The sequence below is a fragment of the Ailuropoda melanoleuca genome, chromosome 3 (assembly GCF_002007445.2).
Source record: "Ailuropoda melanoleuca isolate Jingjing chromosome 3, ASM200744v2, whole genome shotgun sequence".
NCBI lineage: Eukaryota > Metazoa > Chordata > Mammalia > Carnivora > Ursidae > Ailuropoda > Ailuropoda melanoleuca.
The window spans coordinates 21,674,519-21,691,410 of NC_048220.1; the positions used below are offsets into that span (position 1 = coordinate 21,674,519).

Sequence of the window (16,892 nt, forward strand, 5' to 3'; positions counted from 1 at the left end):
ATAGAGAAGCAGTGGGTTTAGAATTTAGTTTAATGGACAAAAGAATGATAAAGTATGATATATTTTAGGACTGTAATCGTGATTACTGTGTATAGATGTTGTGTGGTAGTTCCCAAGACACTGGAACACGTTTTATCTTTGGGAGCAGCCTGGTTAGAAAGATGACAGGCACACATTAGGTAGAAAAAGACAAGAGGCGTAAGAGCTCTGAGGAATAAAAAAAAGAATTTGTGTCTGAGATGACCAGAGAGGATTACGTTGGAATGAATTGGGGATATGATTTTGTTGACCATAAATGGGTAGGTAGAGATGTAAAGACAGTGAAAAGCAAGCTGTTCTTGAGCAGTATCAAGGAAATCCATAGAGTTGAAATGGAACATTTGTAAAGGAAGAATGTCAAGGTATGGCAAAGAGATAACAACTGCTATTTATTGAGTGACGCCAGGATTCTAAGGCTGTAGCAAATAGTGAGGTATTGTTTCTTTTTTTTTTAATTTTTATTCAAATTCTAGTTAATTAACATATATATATTGTTTCTTTATTTGTGTTTAGTTTTGACTAGTTCTGCATGGGTTTAATTTTATTCTCTGTCCTCATAGCCTAGCCCAGTGCCTGATTTATAGCAGGTGGTTCAGTAGATATTTATTAAGTGGTTGACTTCAAAGGTTGTTTTGTTTTGTTTTAGTTCTGACATAAAAGGTTAGGTTTCTTCCCTTCATGGAACCAAACAAAGTTTGAGTCAGTTCACCTTCCCAGGAGCCATCTAGAAGACCGCTTCATTTCAATACTGCATTCGTGCTTTCTCATTTTTATGGAATCCCTCTGTCTTTAGGAATTATGTCATTAACTACTTTATTCTTGTCCCACTACATTCTATCCTGACCTTGGCCCTGTTTTGTCTTCAGTGGAAATCGCTTGAGAAACTTGTTTTTTAATTCAGAAAGCACCATCTGGCACACTTATTTCTTCCACTCGCAAGTTCATGGTTCTTGTTTACCTGATTCCCCAACTTCTTCATTGTCTCATTTCACACTAACACTTCAGCTTTAAATACTCTGCTATATTTTTTGTTGTCTTTCTATTTGTCCTGGCTTCTTTTACTTAGGTAATGAGCTCTGGGGATAGAACCTGGGTTTTGTGCTACAGGGACTGAACAGATGTCATAACACTATGTGTGAAGTACACTGGAATTAAATTTAAAAAAACAGATTTCAAAGAGGGAATATTTAGGATCTGGTGGACTGGTTGGACTTACAGAATGAAGCTGCTAGAGGTGTCACCATAGATCCAAGCCCAGATAAAGTTAACACTGGCAAGAGGCAGTGATAGTAGCCGAGAAGTTTCTGAGTGTAGTACCATAGCTGAGGTGTTAATATCCAGGGCTCTTACGAATCAGTCTGGTCTCTTTGTTAAACTGCTAAAAGATATCTTCAGAACACAGAATTTTTTTCACAAGTGATATAAATGGTCTTTATTGAGTGTCTCCTATATGCTAATGACGCATAAGAGTGCTTTAAAATGCATTATGTAAGACCCGTAGTAACCCTGTGAGGTTTCATAGGTAAGAAAACTGAGGCTCAGGTGTTAACATTGCAAGTATGGTGTGGAAACCAGGATTTTAGTCCAAACTTCTCAGAATCCCAAGCCCATCCATACTTTTTTTTTTTTAAGTCAGATTTATTGAAGTGTAATTTACATATAGTAGAATCTACCCTTTGTAAAGTATGTAGTTTGATGAGTTTGGGCAAATGCATACAGTAGCATAACCATCACTACAGTTAAGGTATAGAACATCTGCATTACCCCAAAAAGTTCTCTCAAGTTTGTTTGTGGTCCCCTCCCTCTACTCCCAGCTCTTGGTAACCACTGATTTGTTACCTCATAGCTTTGCCTTTTCCAGAACGTCATATAATTGAAATCATATATTAGGTAACACTTTGTTTCTGGTTTTTAGCATAATCTTTTTAACTTACCTGTGTTGTTGCATGTATGAGTAGTTCATTTATTTCTACTGTTGAAGGTAAATTGTGTGGATATATTATGGTCTGTTCATCCATTCCCTAGTTGATGGATGTTAGGCTTTTTCCAGCTTCTAGCTATTAGGAATAAAACTGCTATAAACTTTGGTGTACAGGCTTTTTGAGATATCTTTTCAAATCTCTTGGGTAACTTCCTAGTGGTGGGTTGCTAGGTTGTGTGGTAAGTGTATGTTTAACCTTATGAGCTGCCAAACTACTTTTGAAAGTGACTGTGCCATGTTGTAGTCCTGCCAACAACACCTAAGAGTGCAATTGCTCTGCATCCTGTCACTACTTAGTATTGTTAGTCTTTTTTATTTTAGCCATTGTAGTAGGTGCATGGTAGTATCTCCAGGTGTTTTTGTTTTTTTATTGTAGTTTTAATTTTCATTTTTCTAATGTTTATGGATGTTAAGTGTTTTTTTATGTGTTTGCCATATCTTCGGCTAAATTTTTATTCAGTTATTTGCTTATTTTGAATGGGATTTTGTCTTATTATTTGGCTGTGAGATTTCTTTTTATTGTGGATGCAAGCCCTTATATAAGTGTTTTGCAAATACTGTATTTTATTAACTGCATTTCCAAGGGCAGCAGTTTTTAATTTTGATGAAATCCAGTTTATCGGGTTTTTTCCTGTACAGTTTGTTTGGTTTCCTGACTAGGAAATCTTTGCCTGACCCCAAATCACACAGATTTTCTTCTGTGTTTTCTTCTTGAAGTTTTACAGTTTGCGTTTTTACATTTAAATCTATGCTTCATTTCAGGTTAATTTTTTGTGGTGCAAGGTAAGGTTGAGGTTTACCTTGTTCCAGCACCCAGAGCCTGCAGTGTTAACCATTACACCACCCTGCCTCCAGTCTCACCTTTCATCATTGAGAATGTGACTTTATGCACATTGAGTCCTCCAAGTCTCCTGCTTAGCAAGTAGTCTCATAAAGGTTAGAGTGAATGTATAGCAGCATCTTTCGTAATGTCTTCAATATGGTAGGAATTCAATCAGTGATAGCCATGAATTATTATTGGTTAAGTTATTCATTCTTCCATTTAGCTAACACAGTGAACACCAGTTTCATGTGTGGGGGATTCATTAGTGAACAAAGTTCCTGTTTTTATGGTGATTACATGCTACTTTTTATATATAAATCACAAGATATGGTATTACGATAATTTTATTAAAGGACATTAAAGTTAAGGGTGTGTTTTGGTGTATCAGTGAAAGCTTACATTTGATATCTAAGCACTCTAATAGTGTGATAGTTTAATAAATTAGGTTCTAAAAATAGAAGAGGAATTGGACAGCCTTGGAATTGTGGAGGCAAACATTAGAAGAGAATCCTCGGCATCACTCCTAGGAGAGAACACTCTCAGCCTAGTTACACATATTCCTAGGAGATTAGGCAACCAGCTGTCCCTAGTGGCCGGCCAGTGAAATCATCTGTCACACTTCACTTGCTCAGAGTTCTCTGTGCTTGAGTAGACTTTGAATCAAAATACAGTTTTCCGTGTAAATTTTGCCTTCAGCCTCAGAATGCACTTGTGAGGGGCACCTGGGTGGGTCAATTATTAAGCATCTGCCTTCAGCTCAGGGCGAGATCAAGCCCCATATTGAGCTCTTCCCCTGGGAGCCTGCTTCTTCCTCTCCCATTGCCCCTGCTTGTGTTCCCTCTCTCACTGGCTATCTCTCTCTCTGTCAAATAAATAAATAAAATCTTTAAAAAAAAAAAAATGCACTCGTGACTCACGATGAGTTTCTAGCCCACACAGTTCTGTTTTTAAAAAATAAATTAGCCTGCTAAAGATTAAGTTTTTATAATGTGATACTTTACATAATGTGGTTCTACCCAATGAATGAATAACTTTTGTGGGAGGTGCTGAGGGTAAGACATGGGCTTTGACATTAGACAAGTGGAATTTAATTATTGCTTTTTTTTTTTTAGTAGCTTTAAGGAGTTGTGCAAATTATTTAATGTCTCTGATCCTCCGTTTCTCTGTGCCTGCTATAATTTATAGCATTAAATTAGCATTAAATGAGAGAGATCACTTTCACTAAGCACCTAGCCCAGGACATCTTCTTTTCATTCATTTGCAGTATTTTAAACTGTAGTGAAATTTATGTACATTTTCAGAATCGTCTAAAAGAAATTGAACAGAATCTCTCTAAAATAATGAGACTCGACAATGAGATTAAAGCCTTGGATAGCCGGAAGAAGCAAATGGAGAAAGATAATAGTGAACTGGAACAGAAAATGGAAAAGGTTTGTGGTGGTAGAATTTTGTTCTTCAAAATTTTGAGGTTATTATAATGAACCTCATCTGAATCCATTTTGCCACTCATATTTCAAAAAAAATACAAATCTTGATGTTTGCGTTATTTCCATGTATATGTTGAAGGATATTGAATAAGCTTTGGTTCATATTTTGTACCTCAGAGTGGTAACTTCTGGTATTTATTCATTAAAGCCCTTTATTTTGGTTCTCTACACAGGTTTTTCAAGGGACTGATGAGCAACTAAATGATTTATATCACAATCACCAGAGAACAGTAAGGGAGAAAGAAAGGAGACTGGTAGACTGTCAGCGTGAAGTGGAAAAGTTAAATAAAGAATCAAGGCTTCTCAATCAGGAAAAATCAGAACTGCTTGTTGAGCAGGGTAGGACAAAATGATAACTTGGTCTTTTTTCGTAGTATAATATTATGCATTTTCTGCATGAATGATGAATCTCTAGGAAAGTATGCTGAGTGGAAAAGGCCAGTCTCAAAAGATAATATAACAGTATGCTTCCGTTTATATAACACTTCTCAAATGTCAAAATTTTAGAAGTGGAGGACAGATTAGTGGTTGCCAGGGTTACTGAGTAGGAGGAGAAGCTGGAGGAGGGTCAGTATGGTTATGGTTGTAAAAGCAACAAGAGCAAAAAAAGTATAACAAGTATAGTTATGGTTAGAAAAACTTATGGTTACAAAAGCTTATTGTGGTATTTGAGCTGTTCATTATGTTCACTGTCATGGTGGAGATATGAAATTAACACAGTTGATTATATTATATAGAACTTAATATACACAAATAGATAAAAGGAACAATGGGGAAATCTGAATAAAACTGATGGATTGTATCAGTGTCAGTATCCTGACTGAAATTATGCTATAGTATTGCAAGATATTACTAAAGAAAGCACCGTTTTTCTGTTCACAACAGTTCTGACACCAGATGTGTGGGCTTTTCCACACCAACCAGTTCTCCAGTTCTTGGCAGAGAGAATTCAGTTCTGACACTAGTTGGAGTCAGTGCTTTCCCCATGGAGTCCCACAAGACTGCCTACCCAGTTCACATTCCAGTTGCAAGTCCCAAGTTGTCTGCCACATATACTTCTGATGGTTGGCTGTAAATCAGGAGTTCCCACAAACCCTCTCTGAGATTCAGTAATTTGCTATAATGATTCATAGAACTTAGGTACCTTTTACCAGTTTATCATAAAGGAGACCACTCAGGAACAGTTAGATGGAAGAGATGCATAGTGCAAGGTATGGGGAAGGGGTCTTCAGCCTCCACGCCCTTTCTGTGTGCCTCACTAACACATAAACCTGTACCTTGATGTGTTGGCCAACCTAGAAGCTGTCTGAATGCTGTTCATCGTTCTTATGGAAGTTCCATTTATATAGGCATGGTTGAATAAATCATTAGCCATTGGTGATTGAACTCAGTCTGCAGCTCTGTAGAGTTGAGGAGGTGGGTACTGAAAGTTCCTCCTCTCTAATCACATAGTTGGTTCCTCGCCCTTAAGAGTCCCATCCTCTTAAGAGTCACCTCATTAGGATAAACTCAAGTATGGCTGAAAAGGACTTAGAATGAATAACAAAAGATGCTCCTTTCTCCTGTATCACTCAGAAATTCTACAAGTTTTGGGTGCTTTGTGCCAGGAACCAAGGAGAAAGACCAAATATATTATTTCTTACTATGTCACAAAACCACAGTTACCAATCAGGGGAACCGGGCAAAGGTTATGAGAGATTCTGCTATGCGTTTGTTTTTTTTAATAGCTGCATGTGAATGTACAGTTTTTTTAATTTTTGAAAAAAACACTTGAAAATTGAATTACTATGGTTGTGTTTTTTAAAGGTCGTCTGCAGCTACAAGCAGATCGCCATCAAGAACATATCCAAGCTAGAGATTCATTAATTCAGTCTTTGGCAGCACAGCTAGAATTGGATGGCTTTGAGCGTGGACCATTCAGTGAAAGACATATTAAAAATTTTCACAGACTTGTGAGAGAGAGGCAAGAAAGGGAAGCAGAAATTGCCAGCCAACTGATGGTAAATACTGCTATATTCTTTCGTTTGTATCTGATTCTTGTGTTATATTGTTTTAATTTTTGAGTGGACCTCATATTGTCAAATTTTTGGATTAGAGTTAGGATAGAATTCTACTTTACAAGATAGAAAAAATCTTTATGGAAACAACTTTTCTAAAGTTTTTAAGGATAAAAATATGAAGAAAATACACTCTGCATTTAAGGCATATGGCATGATGGACTGATTTACATATATTGTGAAATGATTACCACACAGGTTCTGCTGATACCTATTTCCTCATGTAAATACAATAAAAGAAAAGAAAATATATTTACCTTGTGATGAGTTCTATTCGGGTGTACTTCCTTAACAACTTTCCTATGTATCATACAGCAGTGTTAGCAGTAGTCATCATGGTATATGTTATATTTGTAGTACTTATCTTATAATTGGAAATTCGAACATTTTGACCACCTTCTTTCAGTTCTCCCTCCTCCCACCGTCCACCTCTAGTGACCACAAGTCTGATCTCTTTTTCTTTGAGTTCGTCTGTTTGTTGGGTTTGTTTTGTTTTTAGATTCTACATATAAGTGAGATCATACAGTATTTGTCTTCCAAAATTTCTTTTTAACGGTAATCATAAAAAGTTTGCTCATAGTTAATAATGATTATCTCTGGGTGATGATCATTGCATTTTTTTTGTACTTTCCTTTATTTTCCTTAGTGTGCATGTGTTAATTTTGCATTCAAAAAACTTTATTAAATTGTTCAGTGAAAAAAATTAATGCTCATTCTTCTCATATGTAGAATGACTTTGCAGAAAAAGAGACTCTGAAACAAAAACAGATAGATGAGATAAGAGATAAGAAAATTGGACTGGGAAGAATAATTGAGCTAAAATCAGAAATCCTAAGTAAGAAGCAGAATGAGCTGAGAAATGTGAAGTATGAATTACAGCAGTTGGAAGGATCTTCAGACCGGATTCTTGAACTGGACCAGGAGCTCTCAAAAGCTGTAAGATATTATTTGAGTAATCTAATAATTTTAAGGTGTAAGACGTTTAGAATCGTACATTCTAAAGTATAATACCTCTTGCTAATCCTAGTATTATGACATTTCAATAAAAACGTCAACCTTATCTATGAATCTCATACAAAACGAAAACATCTGAATATTATAATCAGATCAATTCTGATTCTGGAACTGGGTGGATTGAAAATTAGAATCACCTAGGAAGCTTTTGAAAAAGACTTATGCTTGGGGGCACCTGGGTGGCTCAGTCAGGTAAGCGTTTGCCTTCAGCTCAGGTCATGATCCCGGAGTCCTGGGATCGAGCCCCGTGTCAGGCTCCCTACTCAGAGGGGAGTCTGCTTCTCCCTCTGCCCTCACTCCACTCATTCATGTTTTCCCCTCTCTCTTTCTCTTTTTCTCCAAAAAAAAAAAAAAAATTAGACCTTACCTCAGACCTTCGTAATCAAAATCTCTGGAGTGGGGAATAGAAATGTGTGTTCCAAACAAAACCAGGTGATTGTTATGAGTACCTTGGTTAAGAACCACTTACCTGGGTTAAAAAAAAGCAAGTATTTTCACTCTAGGTTCCACACATTGTAGATTTTATATGATTCTTGCCATGTTACCACTTTTTGTGTGGTAGAAATTTTCTTAGACCATCTGTTTTCACGAATTTCCAAATACTCTTCCTTGTTTCTAATCTGTCCCCTTTCTTCACATCTCTGCCACCAAAGTAGGCATCCTAAAGCTTGGCAGATCTCCCTGTCAGAACCTATCTTGATAATTTAAGTAAACATTTCAGTTTGCTGTGGAATTTATCATCTAGCATACATTTTTGTCAGTTTAGCCGTTTGTTACAATATTGCCTTGTGATGGGAAAGCACTGGTCAGAGACCACATAACACTATTTTATGGTTTCCACATGCCAGGTAATGTAGTGAGTTTACAAGGGTCCTTGATAAATACTGAAATAACAAGAGTCACTAAACTGTATACTTAGATATATTTTTCTCACTTTTACACTATATTCTCCGTTTTCCCTCCTGTTTGACCTTCCCAGATTTGTTTACTAGTTCTCTACCATTATAACCTAGTAAGATAACCTTATAAGATTATCCTTAAAAATCTTTCTTCTTACGCTTTTTTTTCCCTTGGATAAAAGCAAACAGTAATATTTTGATCATTCTGAGGAATAGTTGATTTCTAATACATTTTGTCATTATTTTAACACAAAACATATAAACTTGTGTGTTTGTTTGAATTATTAATAAGGAACGTGAGCTGAGCAAGGCTGAGAAAAACAGCAATGTAGAAGCTCTAAAAACAGAAGTAATAAGCCTTCAAAATGAGAAAGCAGACCTAGACAGGACCCTGCGTAAATTGGACCAGGAGATGGAACAGTTAAACCATCATACAACAACACGCACCCAGATGGAGATGCTGACCAAAGACAAAGTATGACCTTTCTTTTTGTTCTAATTATACTTTCTGGGATTTAAAATAATTTATGTTTGTAGTAGATGCACTACAAAGTATTTAGGTGGTATTGGCATTATATTTTAGGAGTTAAATGAGCTTAACGCTGTATAAAACGACTTTGGAGCTTAAAAACTATTTTCTAACTACAAGAAATAACAATACAGAAGTATATATACATACACCCATTGCTATTAATTTTTATCATGTATCATACAGAAGTTTTAGTTTTTATATTGTCAGTCTTGTTACTTTTTTCTCTTATGGCACAGAAAGGCAATTCCCACTGTGACACTTTTAAGAAATTTTGCATTTTTTTCTTTCATTTTCATTGTTTTATTTTTTAAGCCTAGAATTTTAGTCCAGAATTCATATTTATTCTGAGCCACCTAGCTGGCTCAGTTCGTAGAGCATGTGACTCTTGATCTCAGAGTTGTGAATTAGAATTTTTTTTGTTCTTGGGGCGCCTGGGTGGCACAGCGGTTGAGCGTCTTTTAAAAAAAATTTTTTTTTTTGTTCTTGGACTTTATTTAAAAAATATTTTTTTTCTATAGGCCGACAAAGATGAACAAATCAGAAAAATAAAATCTAGACACAGTGATGAATTAACTTCATTGTTAGGATATTTTCCCAACAAAAAACAGCTCGAAGACTGGCTTCATAGTAAATCAAAAGAAATTAATCAGACCAGGGACAGACTTGCCAAACTGAAGTAAGTTGTAACATTTGGAGATGTACTACAGATTTCTTATTCCATGCTTTTATTTTTCATTGTTTGAATTGTTTTATTATTTATTGTTATAAAATGGTATGTCTTATGTTAATTGACTTTGGTTGTGCTGTATTTTATCAGTCAAGTAAAATGATGGCATTAATATGGGCCTTTTGTTCCTTGAGAGTTTGCAGAACTTAGAGGATTAAAGTTCTCCTTTATAAAAAGTGACACCTGACACTATAAAACTTGTAGAAGAAAATTTAGGGGGAAGACTTCATTATATTGAAATTGACAAATATTTTCTTGGTTCTGACACCCAAAGCACAGGCAGCAAAAGGAAAAAAAGGTAAATGGGATCCCATCAGACTTACAGGGAAACGATTAACCAGGAAAAGGCAACCGACAGAATGGGAGACAGTATTCAAACCATTTATCTAATAAGTGATTATTATCTAGAATATGTAAACAGTTCCTGTAACTAACAACACAAAAACAAATAATTGGATTTAAAAATGGGCAAAGAACTTGCACAGTCATTTCTCCAGAGACCATATACAAATTGCCAGTGAGCATATGAAAAAGTGCTCAAATCATCAGGGAAATGCAGATGAAAACCACAATGATATATCACTTCACACCAGTTTAGGATGGCTACTACCAGAAAAACCAGAAAATAACAAGTATTGGTGAGGATGTTGAGAAATTGGAACCTTTGTTCATTGTTAGTGGGAATATGAAATGGCACAGCTGATAGAGAAAATGGAGGGTCTTCAAAAAAATTAAAAATAGAATTATGATCCAGCAATTCCACTTCTGAGTGTATATTCAAAAGCATTGAAAGCATGATCTTGAAGAGATTTTTGCAATTCCGTGTTCATTACAGCATTATTCTCAGTAGCCAGATGAATGGATAAAGATTCAGTGTGTGTGTATGATGATATTACTCATCTTTTAAAAAGAAGGAAATCCTGGGGGCGCCTGGCTGGCTCAGTTGGTTGAGCATGTGACTCTTGCTCTCCAGGCTGTGAGTTCAAGCCCCACATTAAGTGTAAAGCTTACCCAAGGGGTGGGGGTGGAAATCCTGTCATGCTACAACTTGGATGAACCTTGAGGATATTATTGCTAAGTGAAATAAGCTAGTTACAAAAGGACAAATACTGCGTGATTCCACTTACATGAGATACCCAAAGTAGTCAAGCTCTTGAAAACAGAAAGTAGAATGATGGTTGCCAGGAAGTGGGGGAGGGGGGAAGGGGAATCATTGTTCAATGGTTTCAGAGTTTCAGTTTTACAAGATGTAAAAGTTTTAGAGCTATGTAGCACGACAATGTGTATATAGTTAACACTACTGCACTGTACACTTAAAAAATGGTTAAGATGGTAAATTTCATATAATGTGTGTTTTTTACCACAATAAAGAAGTGATCACTTTTTTCTAATGTCACTTTGAGTGGCGGTTGCATAAGAGAGTCAAAAAGTCTGTACAGATATTTGAGGAAGATAGTGGATTTGGCTTTAGCCCTGTTGAATTTGTTTCTTATGGAAACGTGTCTTAGGGAATAGAATATTGGAGTTTGAAGTTCAAGAGATTGGAAGTTGTTGCTTTGTCAGTAATAATTGGAGTCATTAGTATAGGCTGTATCACCTTAAAGGGGTTATGCGAAGAGAAGAGAAAAGGTCAGAGTGAGATGCGTGGGAAATGCAGCATTTACTGTTAGTAAGCAAAGGAAGAGGAGCAAGTGAAGGAAACTAGAATTCAGGAGGCTGGGGTGAGAGTCAGGAGTAGTTCATGACACCTTGAGCAAATAGACCTTCAAGGAGGGGATCAGCAGGGTTGGGTGCTAAGATAGTGATGTTGATGAGCATGGCTCAGTGGCTAGGATGGTCAAAGCATCATCTATATTAGTTATTTCTTTTTGCCTTATTTTTACTGTGAATCAAAATGGGAAGTATCAAGATGTAGCACACATGTTCTCATACACATTTATCTGAAACAAGTTTCTCAAAACAGAATGTGTCCTAAGTATGCTCAGTCTACTCCAATGTATTTTATTGTTTCATTTTTTAAGATTAGGAATATGATCCATTATATTGATTACATGACTTGCCCAATGCATCATAACCTGCAAACCCTAATCTATGTTGGTATGAAGGTTGGCTAGGATGATATTTAAGAGTTGGAGTGGAGATGAATTGTGTTAGTGAGCAAAGTCTTTGATGAATGAGAGGGAATGGATGATGACATAAGTAGATGACATCAACAAGGAAGGTATAAACGAGAAGTTCTTATAGGAGTGAAGAGAAGTGGTACTGTGAAAGGGTCCAAAGGGAATCAGGAGAATGTTCTCCTTTTCTCTTCTCTCTCTCTCTCTCTCTCCAGTATGTCCAGCAAGTATATTCTTGCTGAGGTTCCTAACCTGAGATCTAAGACCATGAACCCCCAGAAATCACACAGTTTTGCCTATACACATTTGTCTGGGAACAGGCCCATGACCAGGTTTAGAAAGTGATCAGTGTTCAGGGTGGAGTTCAGGCAGAGGTGGACTGTTGCCTTGACTTCTAAAAAGAGTGTTTATTCACAGCAAACCTTTGTAATATTTATTGGCAGAATTTGTTTTGTATCTACCTACTCAAACTTTTCAAACTCATTTCTCATGTTGTAAAATTGTAATCCATGTTTGTTCTTATTTTAGCAAAGAACTAGCTTCAGCTGAGCAAAATAAAAATCATATAAATAATGAACTAAAAAGGAAAGAAGAGCAGTTGTCCAGTTATGAAGACAAGCTGTTTGATGTTTGTGGTAGCCAGGATTTTGAAAATGACTTAGACAGGCTTAAAGAAGAAATTGAAAAATCCTCAAAACAGCGGGGTAAGTTACTTTCTTTATATTATCAAGGTGCTTTGACACTTGAATTTTCACTCACCAGCAGCTATTAAGGATGGGAGATTTAAAAGCTTGGTTCTGGAGCCAAAGGGTTTAAGTTTTAGTCCCAATTCTACAACTTAATGGCTTTGTGACTTTGGGCAAATTATCAAATGATTCCTTTACTTCAGATTGATCTGAGGACATAATTACCTACTGTTTAGGGTGTTAAAGAAGAATAAATGAGATTATAGGTATAAAACTCTTAGAACAATTTCTGGTACGCAATATGCTCCAAAATTTTGTTATACTTTTTGTGTGTTACCAAAAAGTGATTTATACAAATCTGAATGTATTGTGCCCTTTCAAAGAATATGTAAATATCAGAGGATTTTTATTTCTTTCATAATATGTTTATAAATGAAGAATAATCCTATATATATATATATGAAAAGGATAGAACCATAATGACAAAACTATATTTTATACTCTTCTCACTGGTAATATATTTATTTTCTTAAAATAGCCATGCTGGCTGGAGCCACAGCAGTTTACTCCCAATTCATTACTCAGCTAACAGATGAAAACCAGTCATGTTGTCCTGTCTGTCAGAGGGTTTTTCAGACAGAAGCTGAATTACAGGAAGTCATCAGTGATTTGCAGTCTAAGCTGCGGCTTGCTCCAGATAAACTGAAATCAACAGAATCAGAACTAAAGAAAAAAGAAAAGCGGCGTGACGAAATGCTGGGACTTGTCCCTGTGAGGTGAGAATAGGGATTTACCATTACTGTACATGAACAGCAACAATATAAAAGGTGCTCATCCCGTCCCTGGCATATGGTAGGTGTCCAGTAATGGGTTGAATGAATAAAAGTTCAAGTCAAGATTCGGAGCCAGTGTGCCCATCTCGGGTTATTTATAAGAAAAAGCAATTATTGGGGTGCCTGGGTAACTCAGTCAGATAGGTGTCTGCCTTTGGCTCAGGTCCTGATCTCAGGGTCCTAGGATCGAGCCCTGTGTTGGGCTCCCTGCTCAGCAGGTTAATCTGCTTCTCCTTCTCCTTCTCCTTCTCCCGCTTTCCCCTGCTCGTTTTCATGCTCTTTCTCTCAAATAAATAAAAATATTTTTAAAAAATTATTTAAAAGTAAACAAACTTCTTAAACTAGTCACAAGGCAGTTATCTTTACTATTTTCTGTTTGTGTGTGCATGCACCCACATGTTTGTATTAATTTAATTCCTTAGACTTGGTTTGAGGGCAGAAATTCTGATAGATTAAAATTTCTAAATTCAGCAAAAGAAAGTACTGTGGGGGGGCGCCTGGGTGGCGCAGTCGTTAAGCTTCTGCCTTTGGCTCAGGGCGTGATCCCAGCGTTCTGGGATCGAGCCCCACGTCAGGCTCCTCCGCTGTGAGCCTGCTTCTTCCTCTCCCAGTCACCCTGCTTGTGTTCCCTCTCTCGCTGGCTGTCTCTCTCTGTCAAATAAATAAAATCTTAAAAAAAAAAAAAAAAAAGTACTGTGGGGCGCCCGGGTGGCTCAGTCAGTTGAGCATCTGCTTTTGGCTCAGGTCATGATCCCAGGGTCCCAGGATCGAGCTCCACATCAGGCTCCCTGCTCGGTGGGGAGCCTGTTTCTCTCTCTCCCTCTGCCTGCCACTCTCCCTGTTTGTGCTGTCTCTCTCTGTGTCAAATTTTTAAAAATCTTAAAAAAAAAAAGGCACTGAAAACTTCCCCCAACAAATTTTAAAATATATTTTTTATCTTTTCTGCTTTCAAAAAGAGTGAATCATTATGATTTCTGTTGTTTATTTTTTCCTCACTTATTCAAGAAATTCAAATGATGGCCTGTTTATAAATCAAGTCAGAAAGTATGTGATGATGCCTTGGGGTCTCCCACAACCTTGAGTGTAAAGCTGGTCCCAAAGACTGGTGTGACATAATCTTCAAAGAGCTGATGGTCTAAGTAAAGAGACAGGCTCTCAGAATTGAATATTTAGAAAGCCAGGCTTAATAAAATTCTTAATTGGTTAAGACATATATTAGTTAAGAGAAGCCAGTGGACCAGAGAATGAGAATAAGATTTTGAGAACATAGTAGGAGGGGAATGTGAAGCATAAGGAAGTTGGTTTGACTCAGTTAAGGCAAGTGTAGAGAGAAATGAGAGCACTTTGTGTAAAGAAAAGGGGAGCCCTGACCTGTGCTGCCGTAGAAGGGTGACCTAAAGTTGGAGGAACCATTTGGGGAGATTGATTCCCATAAGTTGAGAAGATAGGGCTGTGTTATGTTCAGGCCTAGTTACAACTCTCACTGATAGGTGATAGGGGATTTAATGGAAAATATGTTTTGAGAAATTAATCTTATGTTAATATATTGAATGGGTAAGATTGAGAACAGCTCTGGAAGCAGAAAAGCCAGGAGGATATGTTGTCCCAGAAAACTGGAGAAGAATTTCAGGAAAAGAACTAAGAAGAATCTACAAAGATAGGCTTTGTGATAGGCAGCCTCCAAGATGATCCTCAGTGATCCCTGCCTCCTGGTATTCATGGCTCCTGTAGAGCCTTCTCCCATGTTCCAGGATTGGTCTGTGAAACTGATACATTATGACAGAAGTGATAGCGTATTCCTTCCAAGATTAGGTTATGTAAGGCACTACGGCTGCCTGCTATCCTTTTCTTTAGGATATGGGTGAAGCCAGCTGCCATGTGAGTCACCCTGTGAAGGGCCCCACTTGACAAGGAACTGACGCCTTCAACCACAAGAGTGAGTACCATTTGGAAACTGATTATGCAGTTGCAGTCAGATGTTCGCTGCGGTCATCTCAAGACTCTACTAGGCTCAGTGCTCAGGATGGCTCACTGAAATGATTTGCAGTGACACTGTTAGCTGGGAGCTCAGCCGGGGCAGTCAAACACAGTGTCTTAGCATGGCCTGCGTGTGTGTCTTGGGATTTTGATAGCATAGTGGTTGGATTACCAAATGAAGGATCCTAAGAGCAAGTAGTCCAAGAGAGAGCCAATAGAAGCTGCTAGTATCCGAAGGCATAGGCCTAGAAACTGGCACTGTTAAACTGCTGCTGCTGTCTGGTCAGAGGAGTCACAGAGCTTGCTAAGATTCAATGAGAGGACACAGACTCCACCTCTCATTGGGAGTAGTGTCACCGTATTTGTAGCTAACTGTAATCCATATAGTACCCCAGTATCTGGAGTGGCACCTGTATGCCATTCTGGTCACCACACACAAAGTGAGGTAACCTGACAATAGAAAAATAAATACGTAGTCTGACAGGTAAATCAGTGCCTAGGAAAAGAAATAGAGCAGGATAAGGAAGTAGAGAATTAACTGAGGGTTGGTGAGATGGGAATTGCTATTGAAGGTGGCATTTGAGTGTCAACCTGAGAGAAGTAAGGGAGCTAGCCATGCATTTGTCCAGGAGAAGAGCGTTCCAGGCAGTACAAAACCCCTGAGGCATGTTTGACCTGAGGCCAAAAGGGAAAAGTGGTTGAAGGTGAGCTCAAAGAGCTAGTGAGGAGCCACATCTTGCTTATCCTCTCTGAGGAAAAAATTTTCATTTAAAGGCCAAAGTTCATTAACACTTAATGTAAGACCACCATTGTGAATGCAATCTCAGATGAAAATATACCTTTTTATCATTTTGCTTAGTACTGAGTCAGGTTTATTTATTTATAACATTTTAGTTCAGTAAAAACTCAGTCTTTTTCTCCATTTCTTTGAAAGATTTTTCAACCAACCATATCTCTATTGGTTTCTTTTACGTAAAATCCCCTTGAAAAGGAGTGCTATCACAAAAATATATGAACTGAGTTTGAAAATGTTACAAAACAAAATAGAATCCTAATAGATCTCAATAACCCATTCTTTTGGGAAACATCTTTACTCTTTCTTATAATACTTTGGCATTTAGCATCTTACGTAATAATCATCAGAAAAGAAGGCACCAAAACCCTGGACCACATCGATAAGAGTTTTTTTAAAGTGTGCATATGACAGCGGTTAAGCGTCTGCCTTCGGCTCAGGGCGTGATCCCGGCGTTACGGGATCGAGCCCCACGTCAGGCTCCTCTGCTGTGAGCCTGCTTCTTCCTCTCCCACTCCCCCTGCTTGTGTTCCCTCTCTCGCTGGCTGTGTCTGTCTCTGTCAAATAAATAAATAAAATCTTTTAAAAAATAAATAAATAAATAAATAAATAAAATAAAGTGTGCATATGAAAATGTAAAAATAAGGTTAAAATTGAATGGATACCAGTAGTTCTCCACAAAGATGTCCCCATTCAAGTGAATGTTTGACCAACTGTCCTAGCTATGCCACTTTTTAGGCACTGGGAACATACTTTAAAACAAACTTCTGGGCTATGACCACAAGATTCAGGAAGTGATGTGGATATGGAACTGTTCATAATCTGCATACCTTCATATTTACTCAGGAAATTTTTTCATCTCAGTGGCATACCAAACTAGGTGTTCTGTTGCCACAGATCAGTTCAGGTTGGCATTTCTTTTTTTTT

At 37.4% G+C, this 16,892-nt stretch overlaps 1 protein-coding gene across 2 annotated transcripts in view; it reads left to right on the forward strand.

Annotated features, from left to right (window-relative positions):
* RAD50 (RAD50 double strand break repair protein) overlaps positions 1-16,892 on the forward strand; it is a 136,451-nt gene that overhangs the window by 79,505 nt on the left and 40,054 nt on the right. For both annotated transcript variants that reach the window (XM_034655995.1, XM_002912954.4), the window contains 8 exons: positions 4,145-4,273; positions 4,504-4,669; positions 6,137-6,330; positions 7,117-7,323; positions 8,593-8,775; positions 9,351-9,508; positions 12,205-12,380; positions 12,901-13,138. In XM_034655995.1, the coding sequence (XP_034511886.1) occupies positions 4,145-4,273; positions 4,504-4,669; positions 6,137-6,330; positions 7,117-7,323; positions 8,593-8,775; positions 9,351-9,508; positions 12,205-12,380; positions 12,901-13,138 (1,451 nt within the window). The remainder of the gene's footprint in view (positions 1-4,144; positions 4,274-4,503; positions 4,670-6,136; positions 6,331-7,116; positions 7,324-8,592; positions 8,776-9,350; positions 9,509-12,204; positions 12,381-12,900; positions 13,139-16,892) is intronic.